This window comes from Verticillium dahliae, genomic scaffold (genome assembly GCF_000150675.1).
Source record: "Verticillium dahliae VdLs.17 supercont1.9 genomic scaffold, whole genome shotgun sequence".
Classification (NCBI taxonomy): domain Eukaryota; kingdom Fungi; phylum Ascomycota; class Sordariomycetes; order Glomerellales; family Plectosphaerellaceae; genus Verticillium; species Verticillium dahliae.
This window is the reverse complement of record NW_009276929.1, coordinates 31199-48962: the sequence shown is the minus strand read 5'-3', so window position 1 is coordinate 48962 and position 17764 is coordinate 31199. Positions and strand designations below refer to the sequence as shown.

The 17764-nt window shown below is 51.6% G+C and overlaps 8 protein-coding genes across 8 annotated transcripts; 5 read left to right on the top strand and 3 right to left on the bottom strand.

Moving 5' to 3' along the window:
- Positions 1-2602: 2602 nt before the first annotated feature.
- On the top strand, positions 2603-4300 carry VDAG_04974 (glucose transporter; the record flags this gene model as incomplete). Its single annotated transcript, XM_009654710.1, has 3 exons — positions 2603-2665; positions 2717-3184; positions 3239-4300. 3 exons carry the CDS (start codon positions 2603-2605, stop codon positions 4298-4300), a joined length of 1593 nt encoding a protein of 530 aa, XP_009653005.1.
- A 912-nt stretch (positions 4301-5212) lies between these two features.
- On the top strand, positions 5213-6524 carry VDAG_04973 (uncharacterized protein; the record flags this gene model as incomplete). Its single annotated transcript, XM_009654709.1, has 1 exon — positions 5213-6524. One exon carries the CDS (start codon positions 5213-5215, stop codon positions 6287-6289), a length of 1077 nt encoding a protein of 358 aa, XP_009653004.1. The 3' UTR covers positions 6290-6524.
- A 354-nt stretch (positions 6525-6878) lies between these two features.
- Positions 6879-8459, bottom strand: VDAG_04972 (S-adenosylmethionine decarboxylase proenzyme; the record flags this gene model as incomplete). The annotated part of the gene is made up of 2 exons (XM_009654708.1): positions 6879-8290; positions 8351-8459. 2 exons carry the CDS (start codon positions 8457-8459, stop codon positions 6879-6881), a joined length of 1521 nt encoding a protein of 506 aa, XP_009653003.1.
- A 1407-nt stretch (positions 8460-9866) lies between these two features.
- Positions 9867-10823, bottom strand: VDAG_04971 (cytosolic Fe-S cluster assembling factor cfd-1; the record flags this gene model as incomplete). The annotated part of the gene is made up of 2 exons (XM_009654707.1): positions 9867-10742; positions 10791-10823. 2 exons carry the CDS (start codon positions 10821-10823, stop codon positions 9867-9869), a joined length of 909 nt encoding a protein of 302 aa, XP_009653002.1.
- A 1354-nt stretch (positions 10824-12177) lies between these two features.
- Positions 12178-13823, top strand: VDAG_04970 (uncharacterized protein). The gene has a single exon (XM_009654706.1). The coding sequence runs from the start codon at positions 12270-12272 to the stop codon at positions 13692-13694; it is 1425 nt and encodes a 474-aa protein (XP_009653001.1). The 5' UTR covers positions 12178-12269; the 3' UTR covers positions 13695-13823.
- A 232-nt stretch (positions 13824-14055) lies between these two features.
- On the top strand, positions 14056-15585 carry VDAG_04969 (20S-pre-rRNA D-site endonuclease NOB1; the record flags this gene model as incomplete). Its single annotated transcript, XM_009654705.1, has 1 exon — positions 14056-15585. The coding sequence occupies exon 1, from the start codon at positions 14167-14169 to the stop codon at positions 15583-15585; it is 1419 nt and encodes a 472-aa protein (XP_009653000.1). The 5' UTR covers positions 14056-14166.
- A 39-nt stretch (positions 15586-15624) lies between these two features.
- On the bottom strand, positions 15625-16247 carry VDAG_04968 (H/ACA ribonucleoprotein complex subunit 3). Its single transcript, XM_009654704.1, has 4 exons — positions 16195-16247; positions 16035-16137; positions 15921-15983; positions 15625-15862 (listed from the first exon to the last, which is right to left on the bottom strand). The coding sequence occupies exons 1-4, from the start codon at positions 16204-16206 to the stop codon at positions 15840-15842; spliced, it is 201 nt and encodes a 66-aa protein (XP_009652999.1). The 5' UTR covers positions 16207-16247; the 3' UTR covers positions 15625-15839.
- Positions 16248-16669: 422 nt separating this feature from the next.
- VDAG_04967 (NADPH-dependent 1-acyldihydroxyacetone phosphate reductase) lies at positions 16670-17737 on the top strand (the record flags this gene model as incomplete). Its single annotated transcript, XM_009654703.1, has 3 exons — positions 16670-16779; positions 16833-17054; positions 17101-17737. Exons 1-3 carry the CDS (start codon positions 16733-16735, stop codon positions 17735-17737), a joined length of 906 nt encoding a protein of 301 aa, XP_009652998.1. The 5' UTR covers positions 16670-16732.
- Positions 17738-17764: the final 27 nt, after the last annotated feature.

Genomic DNA, 17764 nt, shown 5'->3' with positions numbered 1-17764 from the left:
TATTACTTAAATCGAGAATAATTACGTCTTAGCTATAAATCTTAATTATTAAAGAAGTATAATAAGATATTATTAAATAAGTAATAGAATCTTAATAAATAATATTAAAGGAGGTAATAACGATTTACTTATTAATATTATTAAAAGAGCCTCGATAAGAAATATCGTAATAGTAAGCCTTAATAGCCTTAATAGCTTTATTATAGAACTTATTAAATTACTTCGATAATATATTATTCTTAAAAAAGAAATAAATAGAAAGGATATAATTAAATAATTCCTTATTTTCCTTAAAATAATAAAAATAAATAGGATATTTCTTATTAATATTTAAAGTAATAGTAAATATAGAATTACCCTTTTTCTAGCTTCGATTATTAATATTTTATATAATAATTATAGAGTTAAGGGTAGATTCTTAATTATTAGCTTTATAAGTAATATTAGCTATAATATTATATTAATTATAGACCTTTATTATAGTATATTTCTTAAATAATATAAAATATTAATTATAAATATTATTAAGGAATATATAAATAAATATAAATAAATCGATATTATAGATCTCTATAAAATAATATTAAAAAGTTTAAATATAAGCTAAATAAATATAAAAGGTTAGAAAATTATTAGCTTTAATCCTATAGAATTTATAAATAAGATCTATAATAATATCTAATAAGACCCTAGGAATTATTTAATAGATTATATCCTATAGCTTATAAGGGTCTCGATCTCTTATATCTTAACCTTCGCCCTTAAAGCGATCGAGGAGGGTAAGATTAATAATAGCGGAAAGAATACTTATTATTATTACCCTCTTCTTATATTATACCTCTAAAGTATTAAGGTTAATAAGAGGTAGGATTATCGAGTAAAGAAATTAAAGATAGTAATCTCGTTTAAGTAGATTAATAACGTTAAATTACTAAGAGTAGAGGTTCGATTCGCTAATTAAGTAATCGATATAAATAAAGAGCTAAGGACGAGCTATCGTAGCTTAATATTATCGAGTAATCCTATAAGGATAACGTTTATCGTAAAAGAGTAAATCTTATTTAAAATAGATAATAATAATATTATTAAATAAAGGAAATAAAGCTATTAATAATAATATAAAAATCGTAATATTAACGATACTATATAGTACGTAAAAGGGTATATAACCTATTATAGAGGTCTAGGGAGGAAAAGGAGTATATATTATAAAGCTATTCTCTAGGGCAAGAGGGTACCTAGAACTAAGCTATAGGAGGGAGGTGCTAGGGCATAGGCCACCTGGCATCAGGTGACTACTAGAAGCCCTAGGCGAATACCACTAACATATTGTACTTGATGCACACTCCATAGCTTGTGTCTTGTTTCACAATATAGAAAGCTTCAGATTCAATTAAGATAGATATACCCCTTGAAGTCGCCCACGGTGCCGTCGGAGCGTGGGGTTGAGCGGAGTGAAGAGGTCTTCCGCACGTGGTCCGCAGGCAATAAATGATAGGTATGGGGTGGAATACATCCGAATTTTGGCCCTCCGAAGCTAGGAGGGCCGCGGCAACCCTCATATACGCGTTCTCGTAGTCCTCAGCCCGAAGCAGCCCCCTGCTCCGTGGCTCCGCAGTGGCCTCCTGACAGTTACGCCAAGCTTTAACTGCTCCTCGAATCCCATTTCTGACAGATGACAACATCCATCGCGATCACATCTCCGTACTGAAATTCTCCAAGGTGGAGGAACCGCCAGAAACATGGCCGTGGTTTCGATGTCCTCGAACCGCCCTGTTGGAGCATCAAAGGTACCAACTCTAGCTGGTCTTGAGGACATTTATGCCTCGCTTTATGGGCGCCTTCCTTTCGCCAATGTTAAGGTGCTCTCCACACTACGTATCAAATTTGCCTCTGAGGCAGCTGCTAGTTACTCAGCTGCTAGAAACCTTGATGTAAAGCCATGCATGTTTCATCTTTGCTTGCATAAGGTAGTGAGGGTATCGCAGCCAGGCTGATACGACAAGCTGGTGGGGACGCCAGAACGCTCTCACACACCATCCATGGGATCCTCGCCGCGTTCAAATCATGATGTTTTCATTAGATGTAATGGTTTGTTAATTCACAAGGTTCATATTTAGGTGAAGGACGCGATGAGAAGCAGCTGAAGAGGTGGTCCCGGTCGGTCCATTATGTTATTGGTTCTCGTTAGCGTTGTTCCGAGCCCCGGAACATCAATTCGGAGACGACGACGGCGAACGGCCAGTCAGAGGGCCTTCCGGTTATCCCCAGGTCAATGTGGATGCTCCCTCAGACCTCCTGAGTGCATGACTCGGGCCCCAAAACACCACTAGCTTCCCACTTTGCCAGCGTTTTCTCCATACTTTCATCCGAGACCATTACTGACCTTTGCCCCATGGGGTTCCATGTAACTCGAAGCTGGAGTTCGGCAACGCACCATATCATTGGGTCATGCAACTAGCAATCGTCTTCGATGTCTTCATAAGAGTCGAGACTTCGCTCCCTGTCGCATGGTTCCAATCTCTTGCCGGAGCATCACCTTCGACAGGTTGACGATCATCCCTCATCGTTCTTTCCCGCCTTCCACTGCGCGTCAATCGTCATGGGTCTTGCCCAGAAGGAAACACCAGAGGCTACAGAGGTCGCAGGAAGTGGCCTCGCGTCCGTATGGAATCTGTCTTTTGAATGCTGTGAAGACCAGGCTCACACGTCATAGGTCCTTCCCGTCGACGCGAAACCATGGTACCGCACGCCGCACCTTATCAAACTCAATCTTCTGATCATGATCCCACTCATCTCGTCTGCCTCGATCGGATACGACGGATCTATGATGAACGGCCTCCAATCATTGCCGCAATGGCGCAAATACTTTGGCAACCCCGAAGGTGCCACTCTCGGAGCCATGAACTCGGTTTATCCTGCTGGCAAGGTCGTCGCTCTGTTTCTCGTTACATGGATATGCGATCGATTTGGTAGGAAGCCCCCAATCGTCATTGGGCTCTTGACGTGCATCGCATTTGCAGTCATGCAGGCCGTGTCACAGAATATGCACACCTTTATCGTTGCTCGTGCTGTGCTCGGCTTCTTCACCAGCTTCCTTGCCCAACCTAGCCCAATCCTCATTGCCGAGCTCGCCTATCCGACCCACCGGGGAAAGTTAACGGCACTGTATCAAACATCCTTCGTGAGCTTCCCTTCTACACCCACAGGCAATGATCATGCGGCTGACCAAAAACAGTACCTGGGCGGCATCATCGCGGCATGGTGCACCTATGGCACACTGCGAATCGACTCGACATGGAGCTGGCGACTGCCATCTCTGCTACAAGGCGCTCTCCCCGCCATTCAATTGCTCGGCATCTGGTTTCTCCCCGAGTCACCCCGGTGGCTCATCGCCCGCGGTCGATCTCAAGAGGCTCGCAAGATACTTGCCGACTTCCACGCCGGCGGCGATTTGAATTCACGGCTGGTCAACTTTGAGATGCAGGAGATCGAGGCTGTCGTAACGCAAGAAGCAGACGTCATGTCTCAAAATTCTTGGATGGAGCTCATCCGTACGCCCGCAAACCGCAAGAGGACCCTCATCGCTGCGATTGTCGGCTGGTTTGCCCAGTGGAACGGTGTCAACATTCTCTCGTACTACCTCGCTCTCGTTCTGAACACTATTGGAATCACAGACAGCAAGACCCAGACGCTCATCAACGGTCTCCTCAATATTTCCAACTGGCTGTCAGCCGTCTTCGTGGGCGCCATGATGGTGGACCGCATCGGTCGTCGTACATTGTTCCTTGTGTCTACTGGTGGCATGCTTGTTTCATACATCATCTGGACCGGACTATCGTCATACTTTATCAGCTCACAAAGCGCTGAGGCGGGAAGGGCTGCTGTTGCCTTTATCTTCATCACGTTTTTCTTCTACGCCATGGCCTGGTCACCACTTCTGGCTGCTTATACTGTCGAAATCTTTCCCTACACGCTGCGCTCGCGTGGCCTGTCGGTCATGTATGTGTCAACCTTTACCGGTCTTATCGTCGGCAACCAGGTCAATCCCATTGCCATGAAAGCGATCGGCTGGCGATACTATATTGTCTTTTGCTGCATTCTGGCAATTCTGCTCGCAGTCATCTGGTTACTATTCCCCGAAACCAAGGGGCACACGCTGGAGGAGATCCGCGAGCTTTTTGAAGGCAGGTCGTCCAGCCAAGACAAGCTAAATGATGCGGAGCATGGACGCATGGATGAAAAATCAAATAGCGATGACCACATCATGCAGGTCGAGATGGCAAGGCAGGGCCGTTAAACTGGGAATTGGGTTATCTTGGAGTGTTGATATAATTGTACAACAAGACTGTACTATGTTTTGCAAAATTTCTTCCCATCATTCGCTCCAGGTGTGCGAAATACCATCTCATCTTCTGGTCTCATTCCTGGCTTGAAATCGCAGGGCGACGAGTTTTTAATGGCAGGACACTCACTCCAGAACATACCTCGTCGGTAGGATCAAAGCGCATTCCGCCTTCATATCGAGAAGAACATATGAAGGAAACCACCAGTTCGGTCTGATTCGGAACCAAGTCAAGCAAACCCAGTTCAACACGTGAGGCTGCGGGAACGCGGCAAACCAGAGCACCCTTGCCGCGACAACTCACATGAAGCACGTTTCTTGGGGGAGGTTTACAGATTCGCGATGTTCTCAACCGCTCCGCTGGGTTATAGCCCTGTGGGGTAGACACAACCTGCAGAACCTTTTCGGCAGCCCTGGTTGTTTGGGCACTTGGCACGCATCATGCGACAAGGGGTGCATGACACTCATGTATGGTCTATCTGATCTGTGGCTACTCATGCCACGTTCCTCATGCACATTTTCTGGCTTGCCCTATCCCTCAAGTCCCTCGTGGCCATGCTTCGGAGAAAGTGAGTGGGGTGCGTGCAGTGTGCACTAGCGCCCGTCCTGACCACCACTAAAACACCGGGGAGTGCCGGGGCAGACTGATATTTCCCCTCCTCTAGCTCTCGGTCGGCCCCTCAATTTCTCCAGACCGAATACACATCGCATTGCCTCACGAACGAAATGACGGAGCGGCATCCGGCTGATTGATGGCCTGAGGAAATATATAAGTGCCGCGAGACCTGATGCGAGAAACGTGTAAAGCTCGCACTCTTTGTTTCCTCCCAGACATCGCTCCCCACAATCCAATACAACACCTACAACATGGCCGATCAGAAGCCGAATCTTCGCTGGGGTATCATCGCAACGGGCCTCATCTCGTCATGGTTCGTCAAGGACCTAGTTCTCGAGCGCTCAGACACCCGTGCCAATCACATTGTTCAGGCCATCGGGTCGTCCTCTGAGGTTAAGGGAAAGAATTTCGTCGCCGAGCACCTCCCTGGCCACTCGCCCACCGTTTACGGCAGCTACGAGCAGGTCTATGCCGACCCCAATGTAGACATCATTTACATTGGCACACCCCATGCCTTTCACAAGCAGAATGCCCTCGATGCCATTCGCCATGGCAAGCATGTTCTCTGTGAGAAGGCCTTCACGTTGACGACCGCTGAGGCGCTGGAAGTCTTCGCTGCCGCCAAGGCCAAGGGCGTCTTCGTCATGGAAGCCATGTGGACGCGCTTTTACCCGCTTGTCCGATCGCTGCAGAACGTGCTCCATGAGGAGAAAGCCATCGGCAAAATCCATCGGACGTTTCGCGACTTTTCCATGGACCAAAAGATTGCCTCGCTCGGGCCTGAATCGCGCCTCAAGAACCCCGCCCTTGGGGCTGGCAGCCTGTTGGACATCGGCATCTACAGCCTAACGTGGGGCATAGTGGGCTCTGAGCCACCGCTGGGTGTTGCCGAAAGCCTAAAGAAAGCGCCGGAGACGCCCAGGGTTCTGGCCGCCCAAACACTCTCTGATGGCATCGACATTGGCACCTCGGCCATTTTGCTCTACGCAGATGGCCGCCAGAGTATCGTTACTTCGAACACCTCGGTCAAGAGTGCCCCAGAATTCTGCAGGGTGGAGGGTAGCGAAGGCACCGTCGTTGTCGAGGGTGTAGCCGCATCGGTGCCAAGTTCTTTCACCGTCAAGAAATTGAATGGCGAGCAGAAAAGGTACGACTTTGAGAGGCCTGGCATGGGATTCTACTGGGAGGCTGACGCCGTCGCGCTCGATATCGCGGCTGGCAGGACAGAGAGCGCCATCATGCCGTGGTCAGAGACGTTGCGCGTATTGCAGTTGATGGACGAAATTCGGAGGCAGGGGGGTGCAAGGTTTCCCCAGGACGACCAATAGTGGGTGAACTTTGGAAACCACGATCAATGAATGACCGTTCCGGGGTTTCGGAAGCGAAATCCATATTAGTCAACTGAATATGCACCCCTCAACACCTTTCCGAGACAGGATGCAGGAGATGCTCTCCTCTCCGTCTGGACGGCGATCTTCAAGTAGGTATCTTGTAGGGATCATACTCAAGCTAAGCCCCATAGGACGGGACGGTACGACATATGCAACCTTGTTTACCCGCGTGATCCATGACACGATGGACAATATGCATACATTAAGATATTCTATCTGGGGGGTGCCGGAGCTATCAATAAAGTGAGACACAACGTCATAGAGCTAGGCAGGGCGCGTGGTTTGAGAAGAGCCTGTCTCGAATCCGCCTCGGCGTCCTCCTCTCCTCCCTGACACGCATGCGATCGAACATACAAAGCATATCAAGCACGGTTGTTCGCCCGCTGTGCGATGCGGAGAGGAGAGTGGCATCAAAAACTCCTAGCCGAAGTAAATTCTAGTGGCTCACACTGATCATATGCCTGCCCCGCTCGCAAATGTGTACTACCTAACCTCAGGCACGTAAGGCACACACCGATCCAGGTCTTTACATAGCTTCACCCACACGCGCGCCGCGACCCCCAGCCCAGCCTTCCTTTTCATAAAAGCGGAACACAAGATCGTAGTCCTCAAAGTCATGAACAATGCGGTCAAGCCGTCGATAGCCTGGGACAGGGGCTAGTAGGCGCTGGGATGACGTTGAAGGAAGTTTGCCTTCGTTCGCAACGTTTGGGTCGGCAGCACGGCCCTTAGCCTCGAACAGCGTCACACTGAAGCGACCAGGCTTAAAGATGTCGACGACATGTTCGATAATTTCTGACGTCGTGCGACCTGACTGGCCACCAGGAACATTCGTCTCGAAGGACGCGAAGGAGCAGTTGGGCTCCGGCGTGACGTGCACGGTGAAGTAATGAATCGAGCTGCTCTTCCCGTCCTCGGCATTGCCCTGAGGAGCCGCCGGCACAACGCCGTTGGCCGAGAAGCCACACGGACTGAACAGGTACGCATCGACGCGTGCGTCAGGATACCTGCTGGTCGGATAGACGTTAGAGAGGCCGCAGGCTTCGGAGACGACGGTGCCGAGAGCATGACCCTCAGTGGTCAAGGCCTCAGTAAGCACCTGCTCGGGCGCCTCAGCGTCACTACCGTTGCTAAAAACGTCGACATCTTCATCAATCTGCTGGCCATTAGTGAGGTCCCCAAGACTTTGGCGCGCCTCATCACGGGCCTTTTGCGCCCGAGCTGCAAGCTGCTCGCTTGCCAGAGCGCTTGCGTTGTCAAGGTAAAATTGCTTCGCGTTTTCTTCATCGAGGTCGGTCATGAGGATCTCGAGCGTCTCATCGCTGGGCTCGTCGGCGCCTCGTAGGATGCTAGCAGGAATCCTGGCAATGTGCCCACGACCATCGTTTTCCTCAGGGGTGCGGGGAGGTGTGATCGATTCATTCGGCGAAGTGATGTAAAGGTACCAATGATCGCCGTTCATCTTGCCTACCATATAGGCACTGCCCCCCTCGAACATGTCATCAAGATACTTCACCTCTTGCTTCCAGCTGCGGTGCGGACCTTGCTGCTTGTCGGGGAAGAGAAAGTTCTTGCGGCTGTAGAAGACGCGGTAGGGCGTGGCCGCGGCCTTGATGTCGGTCGCACGTGAGGCGTTGGCAAAAGGGAATCCAGCATGTTGCGCGGCAATATGCAGGAGGCGCTGAAGCCCGAGGAGCAAAGTCGTGGTCCCGCACGTCTTGAGAATCAGCTTGTGAGGGAAGACAAACAAGCTAGACTCGGATAACAAGTAGGCGTCGACCGTCTCGGACTCGAGGACAGATAGAATTTTGCAGTTGACCATATCAAGCATGCCTACCCATTCGTCGGCTGAGACGGCCTTGAGACCATTAGGCTGGGCGCTCGGGGGTAGCGAGGTCGGACTGGGCGCAAACCACACCTCAAGTAGTTTCTCAGGGCCTGCGCGTGAAACAGTCAGGAACCATCAATTTGTGACAGGTAAAGAAAACAATGACCTACCCTCAAAAGCATTGCTAGAGTCTAGCTCGGCCGCAACATCATGATTGATAGTCAGGTGAGGTGTGCCCTCGGATGGCGAGAAGGTATAGTTGGTTGGAACCGACGTCATCTTCACAGGCTGAATCTGCTTTTTCAATTGTCGTAAAGTCCGTGGAGCACTAGCTGCCGCTCAAACAAGTCCGTTTGAGAGAGTAGGCCCACAGGAAGGCAATTGGTCGGTGAGGCTGGCAGCGCCAGCTACAATAAGTAGTGTAAAAGTGTCAACGTCTCTCAAGGGACGTTAGGGGGGTCGAGTCTGGGGCGGGAGCAGGAGAATCCTGGGCAGCGGAATGTTGACGCCTGGAGCAGGCCTCGATCTGACAGACACCGATACTGGTGGAGTATCGGACCCAGCAGACGAGGGGTCTGGAGTGTAAGGTTGAGGATGGAAGCCCGTGGGGAAGTCGACGAGAATATGGTCGGTATTGGCCTGGGTGCTGTTATCGAGGCCTATGTTCAAGTCAGCGGCAGCATGGTGCAGCAAGCGAGAGGCGGGCATACTTGGAAGGCTTAGAGAGGAAGCGTAGGATCTTGCTGGAGTTCATGGAATATTGACGCTGCAACTGATCTCGTGATGTTTTGCGATCGTCGAGCACGCGCAAAGTTTTGTGGTGTTGCGGCTCCAGGCGACGTCGAGGCGGGGTTTTGCAAACGGCAGGATGCAAAGTCCCTTGGTTATCGAGCTCTCCACAGAGAGTCGACACGTGAATTGAAATGGGAGATCAAGAAACTCCTCATGTAAAAGGTAACGCTTGCATGCAAGAGTGTCGGTGAGAGATTTTCGTTCGATCGATTGAAGGTTGGGTTGGAAAAATTGTGGTTGGATGTTAGGCATCTCCAGGGCGGGCGGCGGGGTCTAACGGCCAGCAGGAACAAGTGCCTGAATGTGTGCTCCGTGACAGCCCGCAGCGACTGCTGAAGCCGCCGAGGATTCCCCTGGTAGCATCTTAGTGGGATTGTCCACCAAAACAGGTCCCCTAAGCGTGCTGGCTCCCTCGCCCTGGCGGCTGGCCCTCTCGGCATTGTTTTCGTCAATGCCACCAACCGATTTTTAAATGGTGGGGTGACAGCAAGGTGGGGTTCAGACGTCATCAGCCAGTCCAATTGGGAGTGTCGACCACCGATTTGAGGCAACGAGAAAGTGATGGTCTTCATTGTGACAGGTTTGCATGGCCAATGCATGCGCTTTGAGCGCTTTTGGGCCTTCTGGTCCCTATATCAACCACTGTCCTAGTATGCATCCTCATTTCCTTCGACTTGTCCAGTTAGGTCGAAGCGCTTCTGGTGATACCTATGATCAGGCCTCGCATCGCTATCAATGATGCGCTGGGGCATTCTCCAGCGTGCCAAGCCTGTCCTGTGCGGCGGCTTGTCTTCGGCATTCGCAGCCTTCTCCTCCGATGCGCTGTGAAGCTGAGCTTGATGTTCTTGATGTGCATTCTTGCCATGGGGTCTAATCATCGCATAAGATAATCACTCAGGGCTGTCCTGCTGTGGCAATAGTAGTGGTAAGCTTCTCGGTAATGCCTGCGAATATGTGTGCCAGTGAGCAGGCTCGATACTTCTCCACCAACGTGTCGCCGTCTGGAATCTGTACTTCCGCTGTCGCACTGATATCACGACCATCGATTTTAGTGCCCTGGGGGTACAGTGGTCTCTTGCCCGTCTCTACAAGTTCGCCAAACTGAGGATCAATGGGTACCGTGCCGAGGAACGGCACGGAAAACTCGTCGGCCATGATGACGCCGCCGCCAGAGCTGAAAATGTCGGTGCACTCGGCGCAGTGCGGGCACACAAAGCCGCTCAGGTTCTCGATGACGCCGAGGACCTTGAGGTTGGTTTTTGCGCAAAAATTGAGTTCTTTACGAACGTCTGCCGTTGCCACAGCTTGCGGGGTCGTCACAACAACCGCGCCAGCAACTTGTCCAGGAAAAGTGTCCCGCAGGAGGGTCTCTGCCAGCGAAATGTGTTCATCGCTTGTTCCGGGCGGGGTGTCGATGAGCAAGTAATCAGTCTCATCCCAGAGAACATCGGAAAGGAACTGCCGGACCATGGCGGTCTTTTTGGGGCCTCGCCACACAACGGCATCTCCACGTCGCGGAAGAAGAAATCCCAGGCTCATTGCTCGAAAAGACCCAATACCCTGCTCATGGCTCGACTCATGAACAGACACAGGCACCCAGCCGCCTGGGGCCTGTGTCACTTTGGCATCCTCGATGGAGAGCATTCGTGGAATCGATGGCCCCGTCAAGTCAACGTCAAGAACACCAACAGAATGCCCCGCAAGAGTCAGAGACAGAGCCAGCTGAGTAGTCACGGACGACTTGCCCACGCCACCCTTGCCGGACAAAACCTATCGGGGTCAACAGAGGCACGATGTGGTGACGTTCTAAAAACATACCAGAACGATGTGTTTGACCTTTGAAAGTGACATCTTGATGATATGGCGACAAGGAGTTTGGTACGCAATTGTATGATCCTTTTGTGCTCTGATCTTGCTGAGGACCGGGCTTGATGAGGTGGGGGGCCGATGGTCGGCTCAGGTGCTTGGTCAGCAAGTTGCCTCTCTAGGCGAATCTATCATTCAGTCACTACAGAGTAAGTACGTGAGCAATTACCATCTTCCCCGATCGCAGAAGTACCAGCAATTTAAACATTCTGGTCGAAAACAACGACAAGGGGTCATTGTGAGTTGCCACTCGCTGCTCTGTAGCACTGACAATCGATAAGAGCTGGCGTCTTTGGTCAGCTTCATTAGGTAAGCGAGATCTGGACCATCGCAGGAGTTGAGACAGGTTTCCAAAGCCTCGCCCTTGATGTGCATGGTGCCTTTCGACCAGGCGGCAGTAACTCAGAAGCATCAAAATACCTGTGCCGTCTAAAATCTCCTTATAATTGAGCTTGGAGAAACACCCATACACTCATCATTTGAGCAAGACTTGACTCTACCACTCTCAATTCGGAACTAGCATCACTGGTTCACTGGTTGCCGGAGCTCGCGGCCATGTGCGCGTAACGACGTCCTGCCTTTGACAGCGCAACCCCCACCGTTGGCTGTCACGACCACAAACATGCCTACTCAGACGTCACGATGGAAGATCCATGGGGCTCACCGTGGGCAACTCCCGATACCGAATCAAACAGCCAATACGCACCAACCGAGGCAAATCCTGAGCCACCACCACCCGCGTTCTTCACGACAACACCAAACAACCTAAATTTACCATCCAGCCAGTCTGCTTGGCTGGAAGACGACTCCTTTGGCGATTGGGCCTCCCCTGAATCTGCACAGTCTGTATCCGCAACATGGGGAACATTGGCTTTAGGCAACGCGACCCTTAGCGACGCAGGCCAGTTGACACCTAAATACGAGGCGAAGCGAAAACAGAGCATACCCAGGTGGCCTAGTAGTCGATCCACATCACCAGGACAGCGGAGTAGAGCCTTGTCTAAGAAGCTGTCCTCCGATCACCTGACCCACGATCCATGGTCCTCCGAGAATTCATTAAACGACGTACGCCATGAGGTTGCCGGACCACTCACTGAGATCCAACGCCTCCCAGCACTGCCGACAGGTCTTGAGCTGAGTCCACACAAGAGGCTGCCGCCCGCTTCAGAGGTTTCGACTACAATACATTCGCCACGTCCGGCTATTGCTATTTCCATACGCCATGATTCTTCCTCGGGAGACCATGCCGATGATCGTCCTACACCACCATACTCACACGTCGAGCCAGCTGGCTCGGCCACGGCATCAACATCCGACGGCGACGGACCGCACGACTCGACACGCGAGGGCTCTCCCATCACGCCCGTCGAAGAAGGCGAGCCAGGTTCTACTGGTGAGCGTGGAAGCTCTAAGGTGCACCAACTGGTGGAGATGTACGACGGCATCGCAAGGAAGAGCAACAACCCCCCCGAGCTGGTGCCTCCACCAAAGCGAAGCACAAGCCAATCGCCGATAGCCATAGAGTTCTCGCAATCGGCTGACATAAAAGCTACCGACCTCAAAAGCAGCAAAGAAGCTGTTGGCGAAAGGAATTTCACGTCATCGTCACCGGACCGAATCGATGCAAGGAATGCCACGGGGCAGGATAAAGCCATATTGAACGGCGAATATATTGAAGCTCATGTTATGCCGAAGGGACTCCAGGCGGAGCACCAAATACCCAGGAACTACGCGGATGATCACTTACCTGGAAACGACCATTCGGAAATTCTTTCGACCAAAGTCGCAAACCACGAACCCTTCAAGGTCGACCTCGAGCAGGTTGAATCCCTATTTGCATTCTCTGCAAGCAATGTAACAGGCGCGGATGTTGAAGTACCTGATCAAGTCATCGTTGATAGCTTTGAGAGTGTCTCTGAGCGGAGAATGTGGTATCGTCTCTCGCGTTATGAGTCACTCAGAAGATATGATACGGGAAATGATGACAATTACGTTCGTATCACGTGGGTCTCATCGACCGTAAGGTCAGACGCCTTGAAGACGGTCCGCCGCTGGATGGAGGAAGACTCGATAGGGCAAAGGCCTTTTCGAACGGGCGTGGCGAAAGGCGTAGGTGGTCATGGCTTTGGATGGGACAAGGCCAGCACACAGGTTGATCTCGAGAACTTCTTCAGCCGAAGGCATCTCAAGAAAAATGACACCCTGGCCACCCCTCAACGCTCATCCATGATTGGACAGTCTCCTGGTCCAGCCATTCTTGTCAACGAGTCACGACCTCTGAGTCTGCCACCGCTGGCTGTCAATTTGAACACCTGGCATGATCAGGCTGCCCTTGGCTGGACCACTGGCCGCGATAAGTTACAAGATGGCACACGCGAAACCCCACCGATGAATCGTGCAACATCAGATGACCGTGGTTGCAGAGACCACGAGTCTTCTCCTAATCAAAAGTCGAGCGAGCATACATCATCGCCTATTCCGGACGGCCTCGCCATACGAACGAACCTACCGCTAGCAGATACACAGGAAGACGAGGACGACGAGTGGGGTGAGATGGTGACACCATCAGTCGACAACTTTCCCAAAATTGCTGGCTCGGAGATACATGCTCAGGCCGCAACTGTCTCGAAGCCAGACGACTGGGGCTTTGGCAAATGGGTGGACAACGAAGCGACAAATGCACAAGCAGTTACCCCCCAGACACCCATTCTGCCAGCCATAATGCAGCAGATTCCTCAGACAGTCGAAGAAGTTGCAGCTCCTGGATCTTCATCAAAGAGCGACTACCTCAGTAACGAGCTGACTGTCGACCAATTCGTCCGAAATTTGCCAGATTTGTCTTACATGTTACGATAATCGCCAACCGACAAATGATAGGTTTATCACCTAGCACGATTATGTATAACCTCCCAGGGCGCATGGGACATCCATTGGAGATATAACGTCGCCTGGATACGGCAAAATGTATATACCGAATTGTACAACACTTTATGATAAACGAATTATACGAGTTCATTTCACTACTCACACGAGTTCATTTCACTACTCACATACTAGACCTTGCTTATGTTGCCACTAAATGTTGTCATCCATCACGGTGCTGTGTCCACTTTTCTGTTCTTATCGCATTCTGGTTCATACCCCGCCACCCACCACCACACCCCGCGATAAAGAAATTTCCAGTTACCCCGAAAACAACTTCAACACAACGCTGAGTTTGCCTTCACCGTACACCGCAAATCGCTCCGTAAGCTTACTGGTCTGGATCGCACTTGAGAACGCCTCGGCCGCATCATTCCCCGGCCTATTTAGTCTCCCGTCCGTCGTCATGTCGGTCGACGCCCAACTTTCGGCGGCTGACGCGCAGTCCACTGTCCCCTCCGAGAAACCTACGACCGAACAGAGGAAACCTATACACAGCATCTGCCTCGACACAGGCCCGTTGATCAAGAACGACCCCCCTGTCAGCACGCTGATCGCCCAGGCGGACGAACTCTACACACTGCCGTCGATTATTGACGAAATTCGCGATGCCGCTACGCGCACCCGAGTTGAGACAACGCTACTCCCCTTTGTGAAGTTACGGAATCCCCGCCCCGCGAGCGTCAAATTCATTACCGATTTCGCGCGTCGGACTGGCGACCTTGAAGTCATGAGCAGGCCCGACATTCAACTACTGGCGCTCACCTATGAACTTGAACTGGAGCAGAATAACGGCGACTGGAGGCTGCGGAAGGACCCGAACCAGAAGGGTATCAGCGGTAAGCCGCCTGGAAACGTCGGCGGCCTAGAAAAAGATAGCGTCAATGTAGCGGAGGACAGCGACGGTGAGACGGCAGTGGCGGCAGCAGCACAGGGCCAGCTTGAAACGACAAACGTCTCGCCTGCGGAGACGGTACCCGAGCCCGTGCCTACTGCGATGGAGCAAACTCTTGCAGCGCACACGGAAGATGATAGCGAGAAGGCTGGCACTTGGGTCGAGGTACCAGCAAAGGCCGACCCCACAGCGGGAGTCAACAGAAAAATGGAGAAACTGGAAGTGCAAGACAACTTCCAGGCTGAGCTCACGCCAGAGAGCGCACCAGCAGAGGACGATGGAGCTGACTCGGACGACGGATGGATCACACCTTCAAATCTGAAGAAGCACCAGGCAAAGGACACCAAGGAAGTTCTGCCGACGACTGCCGCCGTCTCTCTTAAAGTGGCCATGCTGACATCCGACTACGCCATGCAAAATGTTGCTCTGCGAATCGGCCTCAACCTCCTCTCCCCAGCAATGTCACGCATCACACAGGTAAAAAATTGGGTGCTTCGCTGCCACGGCTGCTTCCAGGTTTGCAAGAAGATGGATCGCCAGTTCTGCCCCAAGTGCGGACAGGCAACGCTGACGCGGACGTCGTGTACCACGGCCGATGATGGCTCGTTCCAGATCCACCTGAAACGCAACTTCCAGTGGAATAATCGTGGCAATGTCTTCAGCATACCCAAGGCTGTCGCAGGCACGGCCAGCGGTAAGCTGCCGTCCAAGAGCGCCGGTGGCAAGAACAACTGGGGTACGAAGCTTCTGTTTGCGGAGGACCAGAAAGAGTACGAGAGGGCTGTGGAGGAGAAGCGTCGCGAGCGAAAGAAGGATTTGATGGACGAAGACTATATGCCCAACATCATCACCGGTGAGAGAACTGGCAGCAATGGCAAGTTGAGGTTGGGTCCTGGTCGTAGCGTCAACGCGAAGCGCGCCAGGAGCTAGATCTTGGAGCGCACAACGGCCAGAGGGATGATACCAGATCGACGAAAATAAAAAGCGATGTTCTTGCGTCGTCGCGTGGACCATGCATTTGTATTTGAAAGACACTGAACGCCACCCCATTTTGTAACACAACCTGCAACGCCGTGCCTCAACGAGACAATGGAGGTCCCCCGAGCTGTCGCCCATGTACTTCTCTCTCAATCCAACCGCGAGTCAGTCTCGAGGAAGGAAATCAATCGGTACCCATGGACTGATCAGGCAGCGTGCTCCTTGTCCTCTGCGTGGAGCGTTAGCATGCGGAAAGCCTTGTAAAATCCAGTCCACAATCAACTTACTCTGCTGTGTCAACAGGAGACCGAAACGGCGCTTGAGCGTCACGCGCTGACGACTCCACTTGTCTACATATCGTCAGATAAATCATCAATTGACCCATAAGAGGCTGCACATACCGTCGGGAGAGAAACGGGCAGGGTGAGCGCTCTTGGTGACCTTGGCATCGTCGGTGACTTTCTTGAGAGTGTACAGGCGGTTGCCCGCCTCGTCGAGAGTATACTTGGGGGTAGACTGTCAGTAACTTTGAAGACATTCGAATCAATGTGTACTACAAACCATGAGATGCATTTTGACGGTCTTTTGAGAGTCGAGCGTTGACGAATTGGCGCAAATGAAGCTGTGATAGTGCCTGACGATATTGCGATAGCAGCAGTCAGCTAGAAACTTTTTCTGCCTTGGCGGTGAGTCAATGTGTCACGTGACCATGGAAGCCCAAGTGGGCCGTTGACAGGTGGTGGTCCTACCACTCTGATGTCACTGTCTGGACTTGCTCAAATCGTTACGATCTAATTTCAAGTCCGCGGACTGCGCGAATGGAACCTTGCACTAGGTAGCTTCACACTAGCTTATGGCACTTGCAGCATTGCGTCTGCTCCAGACGTTATTCTGGTGTTGAAGATGAAGTTGTAGCCCCGGCCTTGCGGCCTGGAGCTTGACAAGGGCATCACGTGAAAACTCGTCTGTGCCGCCTGCCTGTGCCTCGGGATCTTTGCCAAGCATCTCACTGTGTGTTGGTACGACGTTGAGAAGAACAGCGAACCGCATCACTGTCTATCTTACACCTCAATATCGCATTTGTTGCTAGTATTTCACAATGGCCGCCAACGTCTCACAGGGTCGTCGCACGGTTCTGATCACTGGGTGAATGCGCTGTTCTTTCTTGGTCCCTCTCCGGATTTGACTAACGACAGTAGCTGTACACCAGGTGGAATTGGCCATGCCTTGGTCAAAGAGTTCCATGCCCGCGGGCTCCATGTTATCGCCACTGGGCGCCGGCCTGAGGTTTTGAAGGAGCTCTCTGATATCGGAGTCTCTGCCGTTGCTCTTGATGTGACCAATGCAGAGAGCATCGCGGAGTGTAAGCGCCAAGTCACTGAACTGACTGGCGGTCGCCTGGATATCCTTGTGAATAACGCGTAGGGCTGCCCATCCATAATGCAAAGCACTTACTGAGTACCGCAGCGGCGTGAGCCACACGATACCAGCGACGGATATCGACCTGGACGAGGTTCGTGCCACCTTCGAGACCAACGTCTTCAGTGTGATGGCAATGGTTCAGGCCTTCGTGCCACTTCTCATCGCCACGCGCGGCCTCATTGTCAACATAAGCTCGCTGTCGTCTGTCTCGCCCTACGTCTTCGCATCCGTCTACAGCTCCACAAAGGGAGCCATCAATTCTTACAGCCGCACTCTACGCCAGGAGCTGCGACCCTTCGGTGTTCGTGTACTTGTGTCCATCACGGGCACCGTCAGCACATCCAATCCCAAGGCTCATCGCGAGTTGCCTGCCGGCTCGCTGTACATGCGTATGAAGAATTTCTTTGCTGCTCGCCTGCAGTGGTCGCAGCATAACGCCACCATGAACAATGCGACCTTTGCTAAGCAGCTGGTTTCTGAAGCCCTCCGAGGCGAGGGGTGGTTCGGCGGACTGCTCGGCGGTACGCGCAAGTGGTTCTGGGCTGGTGGCTTGTCTACTCAAGTCTGGCTAGCCAGGTGGCTGTTCGGTGAGACTCTGCTGGATGAAATCACTTATAGGCGCTTTCACCTGCACAAACTCGAGGCGGAGGTCCGCAAGGATGCCGCAAAGCGGATCAACTAGTGTATTAAGTAATGCAATCCAAGGTTC

Excerpts from the sequence above, each read along its gene's own strand:
- VDAG_04970 (XM_009654706.1), top strand. The coding sequence starts at position 12,270 with ATGTACGACGGCATCGCAAGGAAGAGCAACAACCCCCCCGAGCTGGTG.
- VDAG_04968 (XM_009654704.1), bottom strand. Across the intron at positions 15,984-16,034 it reads TGCCCGTTTCTCTCCCGACG|ACAAGTGGAGTCGTCAGCGC; the intron begins GTATGTGCAGCC and ends GACGATATGTAG. Across the intron at positions 15,863-15,920 it reads TCTCCTGTTGACACAGCAGA|AGGACAAGGAGCACGCTGCC; the intron begins GTAAGTTGATTG and ends CGCTCCACGCAG.